At 32.8% G+C, this 19,909-nt stretch overlaps 1 protein-coding gene across 1 annotated transcript; it reads right to left on the reverse strand.

Moving 5' to 3' along the window:
• Nucleotides 1-1,189: 1,189 nt before the first annotated feature.
• Nucleotides 1,190-4,536, reverse strand: MS3_00010286 (uncharacterized protein; the record flags this gene model as incomplete). Its single annotated transcript, XM_051218646.1, has 2 exons — nt 1,190-1,240; nt 3,736-4,536. 2 exons carry the CDS (start codon nt 4,534-4,536, stop codon nt 1,190-1,192), a joined length of 852 nt encoding a protein of 283 aa, XP_051070241.1.
• Nucleotides 4,537-19,909: the final 15,373 nt, after the last annotated feature.

Genomic DNA, 19,909 nt, shown 5'->3' on the forward strand with positions numbered 1-19,909 from the left:
TTGAAGGTAAATGATACGTTCGATTGTTCCCACATGTGTTCTTGTTTACTACAGTGGAAGTATTGGACGGCTATTTCATCCTAGTATGAAACTCCTTAGTAATGCATATCCACAAAATCACCCACAGGATTCGAAGCCGGGACTTATCGTACATGTGCACGAACGCTTAACCTATAGACAACAGGGTTGGCATCCAACGGTGGATGCGTACTACTCACAAGTTCCGTATGAGGATGAAATGGCTGCCCAGGTTTTCCATGGTGTCCTAGCTTTAATTGACACATGAATTCAACTAATACACTACTATAATATTCACAAAAACCCCCTTCTGTTCATAATTTTAATTTGTTTTTTTAATAAATACAGCTAAATATTAGCTATGAATGAGAAATATTCACTAGATAATTGTTTTATAAAAGTATGGTCAACTCACAGTAGTTTACAGCAATTTTATTACATTAAATCAATGTGCATACTAATAGATAGCTTCTTCTAACAAACAAAATTATTCATAAGGACTAAAATACAGTGATAAGTAAATTTATTGATTTATTGTTCTGAATACACAAATATTGATACGAAGGGGCACCGAATACATATGCTTCACAAAAGTCGCTTGATTTTTGTGTAGGCTAAGATACTGTCCACGTGCACAGACCGAATCAAGTGGTTTCCTTAGAGAGCCACATTCAGAGCCTTCGGCCTAGAGGTCTGATCCACTAGGTAGTGGAGCAACGTCAGGAGATGTAGTGCCATGGTGACCGGTGACCAATAATTGATTGATAGGCCATTTGTTCCTTCAGGATACTGGAGCCCATGTGCACCATTGTTTTGGAACCAGGGTTTTCCAACTCTCCTAAGTAGATCTTACATATCCTCCAACCTGGTTTAAGCACCGGACATTCGCTTTTCGTCCCCTTAATTTTGTGGACAACACCACCATCATGAGGAGGCAGTGAGTAGCATTTCCCTGGCAACGGTTGTATGCATGTGGCCATGTAAGAGCATTTCGAGAGGCAGAGTTAACTCCCCCCAGCTTCCATCGTACTAGGGCATTTGGAGGCCACTGTATACCTCAGAACTAGCATAGAATCAAACTCTTGACTTTCAAGCCTTAAGTAGAAATTACATTGTCTTTAAATGACTTCGTCTCAATTTACAGTATTATATATTGAATTTTAGATTATTATCAGTGATAACTATCCATTAATATTACATTTAAAATTATTTTAAATGATACCTGTTTTTAAAAATTTAACAAGAAACAAATTCTTATAGGTTTTTAAATCAATCTAAATGACTTAGGAAATGTTAGACTTAATTTTATTCCTAGTAATAATATAAAACATTGAATTATAACTACTTGGTGTGGTTTACTTTTATCTTCCCATTGTTATTTAGGACTGCAATTGATTAGTCTCTTGTTGGTATATTTTCATCCTGTGAGAAATGCCTCGATACTGCCTGAGGTCACAAGCTTTTTAAGCAAATATGGATGGTGGCTAGCAGTGAAATCTAGTTTGACGAGAGTTTTGTCCTATTTAAGACAAAGTTGATGTTCACTATGTGACTCCATAGTTCAACCGTTCATTTGAAACGACATGGCGTTATCCACTTAGCTACTGAGTCATGATAGCCACCTGCTTGTGCAATGGGGTGAAGTTATATTCACTTGGTGTTGTTTACTTGTATCTTCCCATTGTTAATAAGGACTATAATTATACAGTCTTTCATCGGCATATATGTATCCTGAATGGACTGCCTCGATATTGCCTTAAGTCACAAGCTTTATAGGTAAAAATTATGATAATTGAAACTTAAAAAAGATAACAAACAAGTAGAATATCTTTTCAATAAACTACTTATACGCATTTTGATGTTTACTTTTTAATTTATAGAAATGCAACTAACCTGTATAACAAAATCTTAGTTTCAATTTTGAGTCTAACTAAAATCATATATTGTGATAAGTTTCCGACTCGAGTAAAATAGTTTTATAATGTTTATTTCTTTCGAATAAATCACTCGCCAATATTAGTAATTGACTTCAAGAGGTATTTCCCGGAGTTCTTTCTAGTGAGAAGCAGTGACCAGTGGAGTTCAACCGAGTATGTTGTGCGATGGTAACTCATTGATGACAATGGTGGATGTGTCACTCAATTTTGTGGATTAGTTGAAGTTAGACATTAACACCGTTGGATCTCGACCGGCTCAGTGGTTTAGTGGTTAAGCGTTTGCGCTCGAGACGAACAGGTACTGTGCTCGAATCTTGCGTATCGGGATCGTGGATGCGCGCACTACTGAGATGTCCCATACTAGGACGAAACAGCCATTCAGTGCTCCCGTGTTTCCCATGGTGGTCTATCTTCAATTGACTCATGATCTCAACCATTAAAATTACTATAATATCCACAAAACCCCCTTCTGATATTAATGACAGATCAATCTACACATCGATAATTGAGTCTCTTAGCAAATATTATTATTATTATTATTTCAGTATTCCGTTGAATATTACTTCTAAACTTTATAAACTTATAAATATACTGTAGATTCCCATATCATTCCAATTTCAGCATTCGTCATATTAATTAAAATCGAATATTAAACAATTTTCTTTGGGACACAGAAATATATCACTGTTTATATGAACTGAATTTGACAATTTTACGGCAATTCGTTTTTATAAAGTATCAATAGGATGTGCTTGGTAATAATAAATAACAATTTGATAAATGGTAAGAGACAATTCACATGTGAACACCAGTACTATGGATGAAAACAATGTTACAAATATCTATTGTCAACATACATATTATACAAAAAGAAAAGACTTGAAATAGTTGGATGTATATATCTCGATGCTTATATGATGTGAATGTTAACTGAAGCTATATTGACCTTAAATATCATACAATCGTTGGTGAATATTACTATCTGAGTATTTAAATGACATCAGAATAATTTAATGGTTGAATTCATGAGTCAATTAAAGTTAGACCACCATGGAATACCTGGATGCAGTGGAAGGCCGTTTCGTACTATTATGGGACTCCTCAGCAGTACACTTATCCACGATCATATCTTGTAAGATTCGAATACAGGATCTATTGGTAATACTTAATTCATCGATGAACAAGGAGGATCAGATGCAGACGTGATGGCGAGGATTGGTAAAGTAAGGACAGAATTCGTACAATGGAACTATATATGGAACTCAAAACAACTGTACGTCAATCAAATATCAAAGTCACAATCTTCAGTACAAACGTCAAAACACTTCCAATTCACCGAGTTGGAATTTCGAGAACTACTACGTCTACGCAAGATACTCAATATCCATTGACCGCATAACATCATCATCAGCCTTCTGTATGAGAGAACAAACCACCTTTCAGATGGGGAGGAAATTATGAAAACATGATGATGGAAATGGATAGGAAATACATTGTGGAAATCACCAAACTACATCACGATACAAGCCGTAACTCAAAATCTTGAAGGGAATTGGAGAAGTTGAAGGCGAAACAACACATTACATTGGGAAATAGAATCAGATTTGAGAAAGATGAATAACAAATGTAAAAAGCTGGAAAGGATTGTTTATCACAGGATTTGATGGAGAATGCTAGTTGTTGGCTCATACTCCTTCACGAGGAGTAACAAGCGTAACTAAGTAAATACTAATGCTTAACAAATGATATAATAATATATATGAATTATAATGTCACTTACTAATTTACCATCTAATGTATATAATTTATGTATAGGCAATTGAAATAATTCACTTAATTCTTGTAATATATTATCAATGGTTTTAATATATTTACTTTTAATTAATACTGGTTTAATGATATTAAATTGTTTATTTAAATGTACATAAATACGCTTCACTTGTTTTAATTGTTGCCTTTTATTATTATTATTATTATTATTTGAATCTATAATCAATGTATCAATTGTTGGTAATATAATGCAATTTGTTGATTGATTCAATGTACTTTTATAATTATTATTTAATTCTATCTTTGAACAATGTAACGATGAATGGTATAGCTTTGGCGATGATGATGATGATAATGATGATGATGATAATAGAAATGATGGCTTGTTGTCAGCTCTTTTATCTAATTTATTATTTAGCTTACGATTTCTCAATGTATTATCATAGGGATTATTTAGTTGTAAATCATTCATTGATTTTACTTTATTCATTGTTTGATATGTATATACCATTTGGGTATCACTATATGGTGGTAATGGATTAGTGAATTCATTTAATAATGCTTCTAAACTTCGATGTATATTTGATTGTACAGTTAAATGTAATTCATTTGATGGATTATTTATATGATTATGATTATTATTATTATTATTGTGACCATCATAAAAATACATCGTTTTAATTATTGGTAATATATTAGTAGGTGAATTATAAATAGAATCTGGTGTAATACTCATAGATTGATGCTCCTGCTGCTGCTGATGATGATGATATGTATATGGTGTATGATTCCGTTTTGTTTTCTCTATCATTTTAATGTCATAATTACTTTAATTATTATTATTATTATTATTACTATAACGATTAAGTTGTCATGGAGAATTTAAGAGTGACAATAAGAGTCACATAGTTATACATGTTACCAAGTGTACGTGGATTCATTGAAATTTTGGGATTTTTTTTGTCGTTTTTTCTTTCTTTCGGAATGGGTAAACATTAGAAAATAAAAAGAATTTACGTATATATATATATATATATATATATATATATATATATATAGTTGTATATATTCCACAATATTATATCATAATATGATGTAATATTCTTTTCGATAATAAGTAGTATCCTACATGATAATAAAGAATTTTCATAGATGGATAGATAGAATGAATCGTATTCAAGTATTGGAAAATCTATATATTTTTTTTCTTGTTTGAATTTTAAACAGGGTACCTCATTATTTTTTTTGGGGGGGGTAGTTCAATATTTAAATTATATTTAAAGTCATATGATTAGAATAAACAAGACTATGTACCGCCTAAAATATATATATCCTATAGTAACAAAACCCTACATGTATGTATATACACTTATATTAGTCAATTAAATATTTCGATCTACTCAACAACAACAATAACAACAAAAACAGAATTTTGATTGGGGAAAATGATAATTTCATTGAAACTGTTAAATGATTTATCAAATGAAAACAAATAAATAAATAAATAAATAACTGTGTATAATAGGGGTTATTTACATAGTATTAGATCATGGTAAGTTATATTTATCAATGTTAACGAATGAGTTGCATAGCAACGTAAATATCCTTTTCATTAGAATATGTGTATATACTCATATGATCATTGACATACATACATGTATACATACAGTACATATAGTACATATTACCTACCTACCTACCTAGATACATACATACATACAGATATCATTTACGTATTGACAAATTCCTTAATTATAAATATATATATATATATATATATGTATTGATAAATTAAAGACGAGTAAAATTCAAGCTATTTTGTCAGGTATAATAAACGGTAGTGATGTTAAACATGAAGTAATTTGAGCACAAAATTACCTATGATCATGAATTGATACTTACGTACTGTTACTCCTCGTCAAGGAGTATCGGCCAACCACCAGCATTCTCTATCAAACCCTATCCTCAACCATCCTTTCCAGCTCTTTCCATTTATTATTCATCTTTCTCAAATCTGATTCTATTTCCCAATGTAATGTGTTGTTTGGCCTTCCACTTTTCCACTTCCCTTCAAGATTCCAAGTTACGGCTTTATGATGATTTCCACAATGTATATCCTATCCATTTCCATCATCATGTTTTCATAATTTCCTCCCCATCTGAAAGGTGGTTTGTTCTCTCATACAGAAGGCTGATGATGATGTTATGCGGTCAATGGATATTGAGTATCTTGCGTAGATGATTGTTTATAAATACATGTACCTTGTTGATGATGGTCGTGGTAGTTCTCGAAATTCCAACTCGGTGAAGTGGGAGTTTTTTCTACTTTTGTATTGAATATTGTGAATTTGATGTTGGTTGACGTACAGTTGTTTTGAGTTGTATATTTTCTTCAACTTTAGAAATGCGGCCCATCATGAACTGATAAGTATTCACCAGACATATTATGATTACAAAATTACATGTTCCATTAGAAAATCACTAAGATAACTTACGGTGAAAGGAGTTTGTTTACTATTTACTAACATATAGCTTTAATAAATAGAGTCGTACTACCGATAAGAACGATAATTGAAGTTTTAATATTTTGTGTTTTATACAATTTTTACTAGGCTAAAGACCTGAACGGTTTCAAATATACAACACATCAAATTTAGATTACTTTTGCATTGTTATACAAATTAAAATGAAACTACGATTTCACGAATTCAACGTGAGAGATTGTGCATGTGCACTGCTGGGGAATCCCATACCAGGATGAAATAGCATATCACCTTTGCTTCCAGGTTTTCAATAGTAGTCAAGCATTGATCGTTTCATGATCACAGTCAAAGCTCAACAATCTTCACAGCCCTATACTGATAAAATGAAACTGTTTATATTCATCACTTAGCAATTATTTTTAATATTATACTATGTGTTTTGGGGGTTAATAAATCTTCCCTTATACCAGTCTTATGTTCTTACTTTCGAGTCGTGGAGATTGCAGAGGTCCCTCGTCTCCAGTAGAAATAATAAACGTTTCCGACGTAACAATCAGCGACGACCAGATATAAAAAGTAGCATTCAAAACAACAAATCTTATCACTATGGTTACAGCCAAAAATACAAGACATGTAAAATTTGTGATAAAGTTAGTTTATATATAAATTATCATACTGACAGAACTAATACGTTTAAGTCGCGTTAAGTCAATTGTCGAAATAGATTGAATAGAGTCATATTGACTTTTTCTTTCAATTGTATTAGCCATCTTATATAAAACCATATCTGTCACAAAGTTACTTTATTTTGTTTAATGATCAACTTAAAATAAACATATGGAAAATGGAACTTTACCCAGGGTCAAGGATTAAACAACCTAATAATAGTTATGTTTTGATGATGATAATTTAGATTTTCAAGAAATTCTCAACTAATTAATTAGTAGGAGAGATGATGGTTCCATCCAACGTGCTATATATAGAAAGCCAACATGGACAGGACAATATCTTAATTTTCATAGTCACTGCCCTATTCATTACAAACGCTGTTTAATAAAGAGCTTATTCAATAGAATCAATCGTATTTGTACTAGTGATCCTACTGAAGTAGAGACGGAGCTCTTGTCTGATGTGTTAATGAATAATGGTTATTCTTTGAAGTTCATAAACTGCTGGAAGGGCTGCAATACGAATAGACCTAAGACGCTTTCGGCACCCGAAAAGCGAGTTTATATTACGTTACGATTCAGAGGCGACACAAATAGTCTCACGTTGAAACGGATACTTTAATTAGCTATTAACCAGACATTTTATGCAGCCCAACTTGTCATTATTGAAAAGACAAGATCTATGTTTCACCAAAAGCCCAAACAGCACGAAAGCGATTGTGTCACATCCCACTATGTCTATCAATTTACATGTATGTGTGGAAACACGTACATACGGAGGAGCAATCGTGATTTGCGATTTAGGGTGGGTGAATATATACCGAAATGGTTGCAGAATCAGATGAATTCCAATGGTCAAATAAGATCACAGGAAAGACAGACATCATCCTCCATTGCGAAACATTTGATTGAAACGGGTCATAAGGTTGACATCAAATCAGCATTTGTAGTGTTATACAAAAACCTTCAAGGACGTATACTAAGGTTTATTGAAGCCTTGGCTATACGAAAATTGAAACCCCCTTTATGTGTTCAAAAACTAATTAATTATCTATGAATGGGACTTAAAATGATATTTATATACTTAAACTGAAACAAATAGACTACTTATTGATATGATTTATAAGTAGTTTCATTTAGTGAAAATGAAGAAAATGTTTTTGCTTAAGCATCATATAAATCTGATAAATGGAAGTTTTTATTGTACTCGAAAAATTGTTGTCCTTGGATTAAACTTGTAAAATCATTTATAAACTACAAATATGAATTTCAATTCGAATCATAGGTGACTATTTAATATTTGAAATTCTTACATAATCCATTAATATTAGAGTAGTAAACAGTATTATAGAAAGTAGAAATGAAACTTACCAAGGAAAAAAAACTTCGAAATGTTTGGAGAAATCTCGTTAATATCAGAAAGAGATTTCGTGGAGATTGTAGTAGTAAAATTCATGATTCAATTTTTTTGTTATTTTGGATTCGAACCTAGGACCTTCGGTCCCGCGAGAGGGATCGTGGATACGCAGTGCTGAGGAGTCCCACAATGGGATGAAACGGCCGTCCAGTGCTTCCAAGTTTCTAACGCTGGTTTAACATTAGTCGGTTCATGATCTCAATCAAAAACATAATAATCTCCACAACCCCCATACTGGCAATTAACATGTGTTCACTAGTGACTAGATTTGTGAGGGAACTCTCGAAGTTCTAGTGAGAAGCCGTGATCAGCAGAGCCAATCTGTGTTGGGTAGCGACAGGTATCTACCGCAGTACAATGGAAGATGATCGTGCAATTTCGTGGATTGGTTGAAGTTAGACATTAACACCATTGGATGTCGGCTCAGTGGTCTAGAGATTAAACGATCGTGCGTGAGACTGCAGACCCTGGATTCAAATCCCGCGAGCGAGATCGTGGACGTGCCCTTCTGAGGTGTCCCATAATAGGACGAAACGACCGTCTAGTACTTCCAGGCTTCCAACGGTTGTCTAGCACCAATCGGTTCATGATCTTAATGATAAAATTTTGTTTAAAAATCTTCTTGATATTCAGATGTATTTGCTTCACGTGTATATTGTTACCTTTATTTTTGCCTATCCGAGAAACAAAGCACATGTGAACTATTCAGGTCATCACTTACAACAAAGCAGTAGATTATGTAATATAATGGGAAATGTTTTCAGTCATGTGATAAGCCATATGTTCTATATATTTCAAGAAAATAAACGTCGCATTGATTTACATTGGGTAGACTACATTATTTTTTTAAAAACCAAATTATTGTTTCTAACCTTAGTAATACATATGAAAACAATTTATTTGTTTATATATATCTGGTTTCAATAATCTGTTGATGATTAGATGATTTTGTTTATTCTATCGGCTAGTCATACAATGATATCATGTGTATTTTATGAGAGTTATGGTATTGACATGTGCATTCATATGTTCAATGAGAATCTAGGAACTTTTGTTTAAAGTTGATCGAATAGTTTCAAAGTATTTAGCGCGTCCAGTTGATGTGAGGCATTAATGATGTAGAATGTATTTGTAAAATCTAAGTGAATGAATTTGAAGTTAATCCAATGTTTCACCTGGCAATCTGTCCCAAGCTTTTTGAAAGAAATATAATAAAACATCAAACTTTTTGAACATAACTAAGTACATGGTTATCTGATGAACTTTAAACAAAAATAGATCATTCAATCAATGTTAACAATGTTTAAAGCAGGTATTTGCTTTAGTGTGTAAGAGACATGTGGTATGAAAATGTTTTTAGTCACTTAATTCATCCCGATGTTTAGGACCTGATGGTATCCTAAACCTCCTTTTTTAAAAACTCTGCTGACGTTTTATATTATCCATTCACGAATATCTTTAACAGATCCTTCTGATCTAATCTCATACCGAAAATGTGGAGAAAGATAAAGATAATCCCTATACCTAAGAAAGTATCTGGTGATAAGAATGTGAAATTTAGACCAATAGCAATAACTTCACCTTTCCTCAAAACAGTGGAAAAATTGTTGATGTTTTCACATCAGTCTGCAATAAAAGAGCACATTGATTCGTGTCAGTTTGCTTACAGACGCAAAAGAAGCACCTTAGATGCCGTTGCTGTTCTGCATCACAATATAGTATTTAGCTTGGAAAAGGGTAAGAAGTATGTTCGATGCGCTTTTCTGGACTATACTTCTGCTTTTGATTCTATCCTAAGAAAACTTTTACTTAACAAGTTAAGTAATCAATTGGCTATGTTGCTACGTCTCTAGATGAGAACATTACAATGTGTTTAGAGGAAAGTGTTCAACGTCTTTAATGTCTCATGAAGGTGTACCACAAGGAGCCGTTCTTTCGTCTTTTCTTTTCTCTTTTTTTCTGCATGATCTGCCATCTCCCATAAAAAACACTTGTGAAATATGTAGATGATCTTACTGTAAGTATGACGATTTCTCCTTCTTTACATCCCATAGAAATGAATGAGTTTTTGTCTCATATTGAATGTTGGTCTGTTGGTAATGGTCTCATCCTTAATCTGTCTAAATGTCAAGCTGTTAACTTTAGCATGAGACATGAACGGCATGTAAACAACATTTTGGGATTCCATAATGCATGTGCCATTGGAGACTCTTTGATAAACACAGTGTCGAAAGTTAATTATCTTGATGTCACCCTTTCCTTTGATCTCTCTTGATCTTCTCATATTTTACTGTTGTCGAAGAAAGTTTTCCGTCTGACTACATAGAGAGATTGCATGCTTTTGGGCTTACTCGTCAGTTAATCTTACAATTTTTCAATTCCTGCATATTACCTATTATTCTTTACTGCTCTCCATTATTCTTTCCCGAACTTTTGAGAAAATATTGTGCTGTATTGTGTAGGCAGTTAACAAGGTGTGTGTTGAATCTTTCGAGGTCACAATTAATATGGTTGTGGATAGACATCTAAAGTCACGCAAACTTCTGGCAGGTGTTATCTTATCAGATACTAACCATCCCCTTCATTCATATCTTTCTCCTTGTATATCTTCTGGTAGAACGAGACGAAATTACATTGAAATCCATGCACTGAAGCAAAAGTATACAAACAATTAGAGAAATGCAATTATGTTTAAACCGGGCATTAAGGTTGAAAAATAGAGTACATAATGTTTTGTTTAAATTACAATAGCTTTGGAACAGAAAATGATATTGCAGTGAATCATACGTCAAACAAAAGCTTATTGTTTATAGAATTACCTAAGGGCAAAACTAAATGTTAGCATTTTACAAACTTTGAATTAAGTGAAATAATGTTTCCGAAAATAGCTTCCGCTGTTTGTCCAGGCTTCATTATTTCTCTGTTTACATCATATATATACGATTATAAAGAATAAGGTTCGTGAACAAAGCATAAGCTTTCAGTCGGGAGATTACAAGCTCAGAGTGCATTCCATCTGCTTCGGCTTTAGAGGTTTAGTTTCAGCTAATTAGTCAAATCAAATATATAAGCACTTAGCTGAGATATAAGTTACATTAAAACCTATAAAGTTACTTCTATACTATGTGTATTAGAGGACAAATATCTGAACGAATCACCTTTAGTTTTAAAAGGATATTATCATCCTTCCTGAAACCGAAATCTTATCTATTTTACAGACAAAGTATCAATATTTTGAACCATATTCATCGGCCATCTTTCAATTCTTCCTTTGAAAAAAATAAAACTATCATAGATTTAGAATAAAAATGCATAGTGGAATCTGAAATATGTCAATCTTAGAAAAAAGTAAATATTGAGGATAGAGGGAGGATAAATTGAAACACCTTTAGTAACGTAATCAGATAATATGATTGTACAAACAAACACACCTTACGAATAGCTTCAATCATCTAGGTAAAAACGCCCATCAAATGTGTATTCTTTACATGTAAATATGCACAAAGCTCATTGCTTTCAGGTTATTTCTTTTTTTGCGAATAAATACTGTTTTATAACAAGACAGTACTAGATGCTGTGGATTTATAGTCTATATCGTTATTAGTACTAAACTCATAATAGACCTAATCCTAAGATTGTAGATTTGTCATGATGTAACTGCCTAATCTATAAGATCTTACGTGGAAGTCATATCGATGTCTATACTGACTCATCATATAGTAACAATCACCAACATATGATAGAAAACACATTTAGGCTGGATGATAGAACAATACATTTATTATGAATAAAAGTGATGTTACATAAGTATAACCACGCTTAAAAGGCCGAGTCATGCCATCCGGTGAATTGAATTTCGAATGATTGCAACCGTGTCCACCATTATTGACCTTCTCTCAGCGTTTTATGTTGAAAGTCTATTTTCTCAGTTATCTCATGTTCAGCTTTGAGGATTGTGATTAGGATCCAATGCCACTACAATGATCATTATAGGGGTTGTGGAGATTATTAAGTTTTTTAATTGAGATCATGAACCGATTGATGTTAGACCACCATTGAATACCTGGAAGCACTGGACGGCCGATTCATCTTATCGTGGGACTCCTCAACAGTGCACATCCACGATCCCACCCCGCTGGGTTTGGAACTCAGGGTATTTGGTCTTGCACACGAACGCTTAACCTCTAGACCACTGAGCTGGTCGGCATCCAACGGCGTTAATATCTAACTTCTGTAGTGACTAACATTTATCACGAGAACACGACTGGTTTAATAAAAACAATTAATATTATAACGAACTGTACCAGTATTTGTTTTAATGTGCTTTTGTTTGACTGTGCTAATGACAGCTATATTGCGCTTCCATTCTCATTCTTACACTTTGATTGTGACTTCGCGCGAATTCGGTTACGTTCTGTAACCAAGCTTGCATCCTGGCACGATCTCGGTATCCTTTCGATACCACGAGATCTCCAGCAAATATATCTCGACTTGGTCCATTAACTGTCTTCTGATATTTGGCTTCTCGGGGATTTTATGGATTTATTTGGTTACGTTCAACCTTCGCCTTCTGATTTACTTGGCACGTGTTTCTCTGTAGCGGTGTTCATAGTCAATTTCGACCCGACACCACGCTACACTTTAACCAGTCTACGAAATTGTAAAAAAAGCATAAATGGTTTTCAAAAAAAGACTCTAGTTCAGATTGTCTTTTTTCATATATCACCATCAATATAACATTAAAAGTCTTAATAAAAACAAATGAATGTTGATTATCTTTAGTTTAGATTATTATTGTACTTTAATAATATCCTTTAAGAAGAAATTAGATTAAAAAAAATGTGTTCCATTTACCATAATTTTCAAGTTCATTTAAAGAAGGAAAAAAACGGTATGTGTAAGAAAACCATTTTACAGACGGAAAAAAATCAAAATTAATGGTTTATTTTAAACTATTTAAAAAAGAGCTATGACTAAGTGGATAAAGAGATCAAGTTTGAAATAAATGGTACTGCATTGGAGTCCCACAATCCCCATCAACTTTGTAATGTAGGTATATTCGCCTATGATTAAGTGGATAACGCGATGGAATTTAAAGTAAATGGTACTGGATTCGAGTCCGACAATCAACATCAGCTTTGGAATGCATGTATATCTATCTGACGAGTCCCGAATGCACGTTCTGAATTCCACTACTAGTCACCATCTATCTTTGTTTACAGTATCTAAGATGAATTTTAAAGATAATTTCTATTACTTAGCTTGACACAATGAAAAATATACCAGTCTAAACTTGATTTCAAAGAAAATAGCAAAGATATATCATTACAGTCAAATATATCATTCTATTTTCAGCATTCGTCATATTAATTAAAATCGAATATTAAACAATTTTCTTTGGGACACAGAAATATATCACTGTTTATATGAACTGAATTTGACAATTTTACGGCAATTCGTTTTTATAAAGTATCAATAGGATGTGCTTGGTAATAATAAATAACAATTTGATAAATGGTAAGAGACAATTCACATGTGAACACCAGTACTATGGATGAAAACAATGTTACAAATATCTATTGTCAACATACATATTATACAAAAAGAAAAGACTTGAAATAGTTGGATGTATATATCTCGATGCTTATATGATGTGAATGTTAACTGAAGCTATATTGACCTTAAATATCATACAATCGTTGGTGAATATTTAAATGATATCAGAATAATTTAATGGTTGAATTCATGAGTCAATTAAAGCTAGACCACCATGGAATACCTGGATGCACTGAACTGCCATTTTGTCTTATTGTGTGACCCCTCAGTAGTGCACATCCACGATCCTGCCCCATGATCTATTTGAACCCAGTACTCATTGCCTTTTTGCTGCATTACTGTTGTTTACGAAATTGATAGGACGAAAAGCGAATGTCCGGTGCTTAAACCAGGTTGGAGGATATGTAAGATCTACTTAGGAGAGTTGGAAAACCCTGGTTCCAAAACAATGGTGCACATGGGCTCCAGTATCCTGAAGGAACAAATGGCCTATCAATCAATTATTGGTCACCGGTCACCATGGCACTGCATCTCCTGACGTTGCTCCACTACCTAGTGGATCAGACCATTAGGTCGAAGGCTCCTAGTGTGGCTCTCTAAGAAAACCACCTGATTTGGTCTGGGCATCCGGACAGTATCTTAGCCTACACAAAAATCAAGCGACTTTTGTGAAGCATATGTATTCGGTGCCCCTTCGTATCAATATTTGTGTATTCAGAACAATAAATCAATAAATTTACTTATCACTGTATTTTAGTCCTTATGAATAATTTTGTTTGTTAGAAGAAGCTATCTATTAGTATGCACATTGGTTTAATGTAATAAAATTGCTGTAAACTACTGTGAGTTGACCAAACTTTTATAAAACAATTATCTACTGAATATTTTTCCTTGATAGCTGATAGTTAGCTGTATTTGTTAAAAAACAAGTTAAAATTATGATCAGAACGGATTTTTTTGTGAATATTATAGTAGTGTATTAGTTGAATTCATGTGTTAATTAAAGCTAGGACACTAGGGAAAACCTAGAAGCACGATACAACCATTTAGTTCTCGTGCCGGAGCCTTCAGTAGTGCCAGGTTACTGGTTTAGAGATTAAGTGTTCGTGAGCCAGACCGATAGGTCTTTGCTTCGAATCTCGCGAGGGGGTGGGACCGCTGAGAAGTCTCATGTTAGGATGAAATGGCAGTCCAGTGCTTCCAATGTAGTGAACGAGAACACAAATGGGGACAATCGAATGTAATTGCAGAGAAAAATAGCAGAACATCTTACCAAAATCTGAGAACCATAGAGTAAATACTTCATTTGCAAAATATCAATGAATTGTCTTAAATTTCATTGTTCCTTTACAAATGTTAACCATTTGTCTAAAATTTTACTGTTTCTTCATTTTCATACCAATCTCTTATTGTTCCCATTCTTTCCTTCTTGATCTTTTCAATCTTCTACTACTAGACATTCTATTCTTTATCGACGTTATATACTACTTATTTCAATATAAGTACCAGACAAGGATTTTTCCCACGATGAGATATCTTTTAATTATCAGCAGTGCCGGCTTACTGGTTTAAAGATTAAGCGTTCGTGAGCAACACCGATAGGTCTTGGCTTCGAATCTCAGGGGGGGGGATCATGGATGCGCACTCCTGAGTAGTCCCATACTAGAACGAAACGGCCGTCCAGTGCTTCCAGATTTTCCATGGGGGTCTAGCTTCAATCGACTCATGATTTCAACTATTGAAATATCTTTAATTGACAAATGAATTCAATTATTAAACTAAGCTAATATTAATTCGAACTACCAAATAGTTTGCACTTATAAACTAACAGGTTGTCCATCATTTTATTATCGTAATTAAAATTCTTTAATAAATAAATTGGGCGTTACTATAGAAGTTCAAAATAAAGCGAAATGAATTATCTGTTTATAATTATACAATATTAAGATAATAACAGTCCATTCTTCAGTGTATATATAAACACAAGCAGAATTTAATTGAAATAATAATCCTCATTTATTTCAATAGTTAATTAATTAATTAATTAATTAATTAATTAATTATCATTTCAGTCAAAAATAATTTACTGAATTGCCCTTTTTTTAAATTTAAATGATAAGGCGTGGTCATTTGATGATTGATTATAGAAAGGAAAGAAGTAAATTGTAATTTATAATCAGAAAGAGTTTTGTAGAGATTGTAGTAATTTCAATGAGTGAGATCATGAGCCAATTAAAACTAGACCACCATGGAAAATCTGAAAGCAATGGATGGCTGATTCGTCCTAGTATGGAATTTCTCAGCAGCAATGCGCGCATCCACGATCCCGATTCTCGAGATTCCAACCCAGCTACAATTAACTCATGATCTCAACTATTGAAACTACTACAATATACACAAAATCCTTTCTGATACTAATTAATATATGCTTACTAATGACTAGCTTCAAGAGGTATTTCCTGGAGTTCTTTCTAGTGAGAAGCAGTGACTAGTGGAGTTCAACCGAGTATGTTGTGCGATAGTAACTCATTGGTGATAATGGTGGATGTGTTACTGAATTTGATGAATTAGTTGAAGTTAGACATTAACACCACTGGATCTCGATCTGCTCAGTGGTTTAGTGGTTAAGCATTCACTCTCGAGACTGATAGGTCCTGTGTTTGAATCTCGTGAGTCGGGATCGTGGATGCGCGCATTGTTGAGGAGTTCCATACTAGGACGAGACAGCCATCCAGTGCTTCCAGGTTTTCCATGGTGGTCTATCTTCAATTGAGTCATGATCTCAATCGTTGTAATTTATAAATTAAATAAATAACTGAATATATAATTTAAATGTTTAACGAATTACTATATCTATTCGGTATTATTAACCAAATAAAAACAAGTCGGTACTTTTATGAACAACTTGGTGGCCTGCTTGAAAATCTGGGCTAACTGTTCTTGTCATCTAAATATTTCAACAAGTTATGTATCATTTGTTTGTTTCAATACATGATTATGTCTATTAATCGCATAATTTATTTAGGTGCGTTTCTGAAAAGTGTACAGCCTTTCGTTGTATAAGTTGCAGAAAAAACCCCAATCACAGATGTTGTCGTTGCTAGTTATATACATTGAAAAGAATGTACATTATTCAGATATCAATCTACTAGACTGTTAACATCTAACTGGCAATCACTCAATATTTATCGTCATGGTCGACCAAGTAGTAAGAAACGGAAACTTGTTGAAATACTTTGCTCTGACAATTCTCTATTGTACCAAAAATATACTATTGAATAAAGCTAATAACAATCATATTCCATGAAAATAGAAGTTGAAGGATAAAATCCTGAAGAAAAATCCACAAGCGTACAGGAAGCAAACAGTGAAACCAAGAGTGTGTGTGTGTGAGAGAGAGTTAAAAATCCATATATATTTATGAGTGTTAATCAAGTATGGATAAATTATTGATTTTCTGTGTATTACAACCAATGGGAGAATTGATTGAAAATTGATTTGCAGAAATTTAAATGGTGGATTAAGTGTGTAAATTACAGTGAGCAGATAAATAATACAGTAGTTGCTAGGGCTTACTACATATCTATATATATTCAGTTTGAATTGATTTTTGACTGAATTCAACTACCTTCAATTGAACTCTAATTTTTCATTAACCTACGATTAATCTGTGCATTCTATATCAAAACAATGAATAATCATTTCATAGAAACGTATAATATAAGCATAAAATATTTACTGACAATTGGTAGTGCATTTAAGAGACTTTAAAAAACAAAGAAGAAGATAAAGAAGAAAAAGAGGAAGAAGAAGAAAGATAATGGACTTTTGAATGATAATACACTTCAAGCGGTTGCTAAGTTACAATTTCAGTGTCTAGATATTCTTTTAAAAAAGAAATAATAATAATAATAATAATAATAATGCATTAAATTGAGTTAACTGTAATGACTTTCCAAGTATATGTATGAATAGAGAGAATAGAGAACTAGGGAATTGTCATCACATGTAATAATCAAAAACTATGTATCTATCATACTTCAAATATTCCATTGATAGTTATTAATGAATATCATATTCTAACCATATTTATGTATGTATGTTTTATAGTAGTTTTATGAATGCTTTAAACAAGAAAGCTTAACTAAATGGTTTAGATATACAATTTACTGTTTGTTTATATACACAATTACTATTTACTGAGTATGTGTTTAGGTAGATAAAAAAAAAGAAATTCACCATTTTCATTTCATGTTTATCTATATCTTATTACTGATAAGTGTAAAAGTTTATAATGTAGTGAATGAGAACACAGATGTGGTCAACTGATTATATTTATGAGTATAATGTTGTGAAGATTATTAACATTTTTAATTGAGATTATGAACCAGTTAGTGTTGGACCACCATTGAAAACCTGGAATCACTGGACGACCGTTTCTTCCTATTGTAAGACTCCTCAGCAGTGAGTATTTACGATCCTGGCTCGCGAGATTCGAATCCAGGGTCTTCAGTCTTGCGTACGAACGCTTAACCTCTAGACCACTGATTGGGCATCGATGATGTTAATGTCTAACTTCAACCAATCCACGAAATTGCACGATCATCTTCCATTGTACTGAGGTAGATACCTGTCGCTACACGACAAGAATTAGTTCCACTGATCACGGCTTTTCACTAGAACTCTGAGAATTCCCTCACATATCTAGTCACTTGTGAGCACATGGTACATTTAGTACAAAATTACAGAGTTATTTGATAAAATAGGGAAAAAAATCATACTCCATTACTGCATTTGAAAAATGTTTATTAATTGTACTAGACTTCATTGTTTTTGTATTTTTCATATCAATTACTTTCTGTTCCCATTCTTCCCTCTTCGATCTTCTTAACTTTCTGATGCCATATATTCTATTTCTTGTTGGCGTTATACATTACTTATGTTGACATAAGTAGCACATACCACAATACAATCAAGTGTTTAGTTTTTTTTCACTTATCAATACTTCAACTACATTTTATTCAAGTTTCTAGATTGTTGTCGTTATATATAGCTTAGGTACATATGCAATTAAAGTTTATTAAAAAATGTATGTACCATCAATCAGAAGTGGAATTCCTGGTAGTAGAAGATTGAAAAGATCGAACTTATAAGAACTGGAATATAATCAGACAGTAATTGAAATAGCATCGAAGAAAAGATGAAGTTTGAGACAATTGATGATGAGTTTTCAAATGAAATATTTACCATTTTACTAAAGAACTTCGTAATTTTATATTAAACAATAAATTGGTTTACCCCCACTTGAGCTATCTTTTACTACAGTACATTCTATATCATTCACTATAGTTTATTTTTCAAGACCTTCGGAATATCTTTGAATATAGTTAACATTATCTATCACAATCTCAAAACGACTGAAATTCAATTATTAACACTCCTTACTTTGTAAGTAGTTCTCAATAAGTCACTGACGACTACAAATATAAATCATTGTATCATACGTGGATGTTTGCGAATACTTTCAAATTACTATCAAATAGCCATCTAAGGCTTCTTTATCAGCATTACCCTTTCAAATAATGTTATTCTATGAAAAAACCTAATTTCATTCACTTTCATTTTAACTTAATATTTTGTAGTGGATGGAAAGTACAATTAATCATTCTACTAATCGTAATTCTACCTCATTTAGTTGATTGTTATTTTTTTTTGTTTCCAAACATGATTAACATTTAATTTTATCCACGTACAACATTATGACACAGAATTTAAAACAAGCATAATTATAACGATTTGTTTATCTTTTCTTTGAAAAAGTTTAAATTAGATTACCAGGTGAAACGTTAGATTTTTACTTCATATTCATTCTCTGAGATTTTACAAATACATTCTACCTATTTAATGTCTCATATTAGTTTCTTGTTAGTATATATGTATACTCTACAGGTACATCCAGCTGATGAGTCCCAGATAGAGCGAAACGCGTGCAAAATTGGATTACATTGATACCCACTATTCATCTTTGATTAGAAAGCTTCAGACCTAAGGGAATATAGA

Source organism: Schistosoma haematobium, chromosome ZW (genome assembly GCF_000699445.3).
Source record: "Schistosoma haematobium chromosome ZW, whole genome shotgun sequence".
Classification (NCBI taxonomy): Eukaryota; Metazoa; Platyhelminthes; class Trematoda; order Strigeidida; family Schistosomatidae; genus Schistosoma; species Schistosoma haematobium.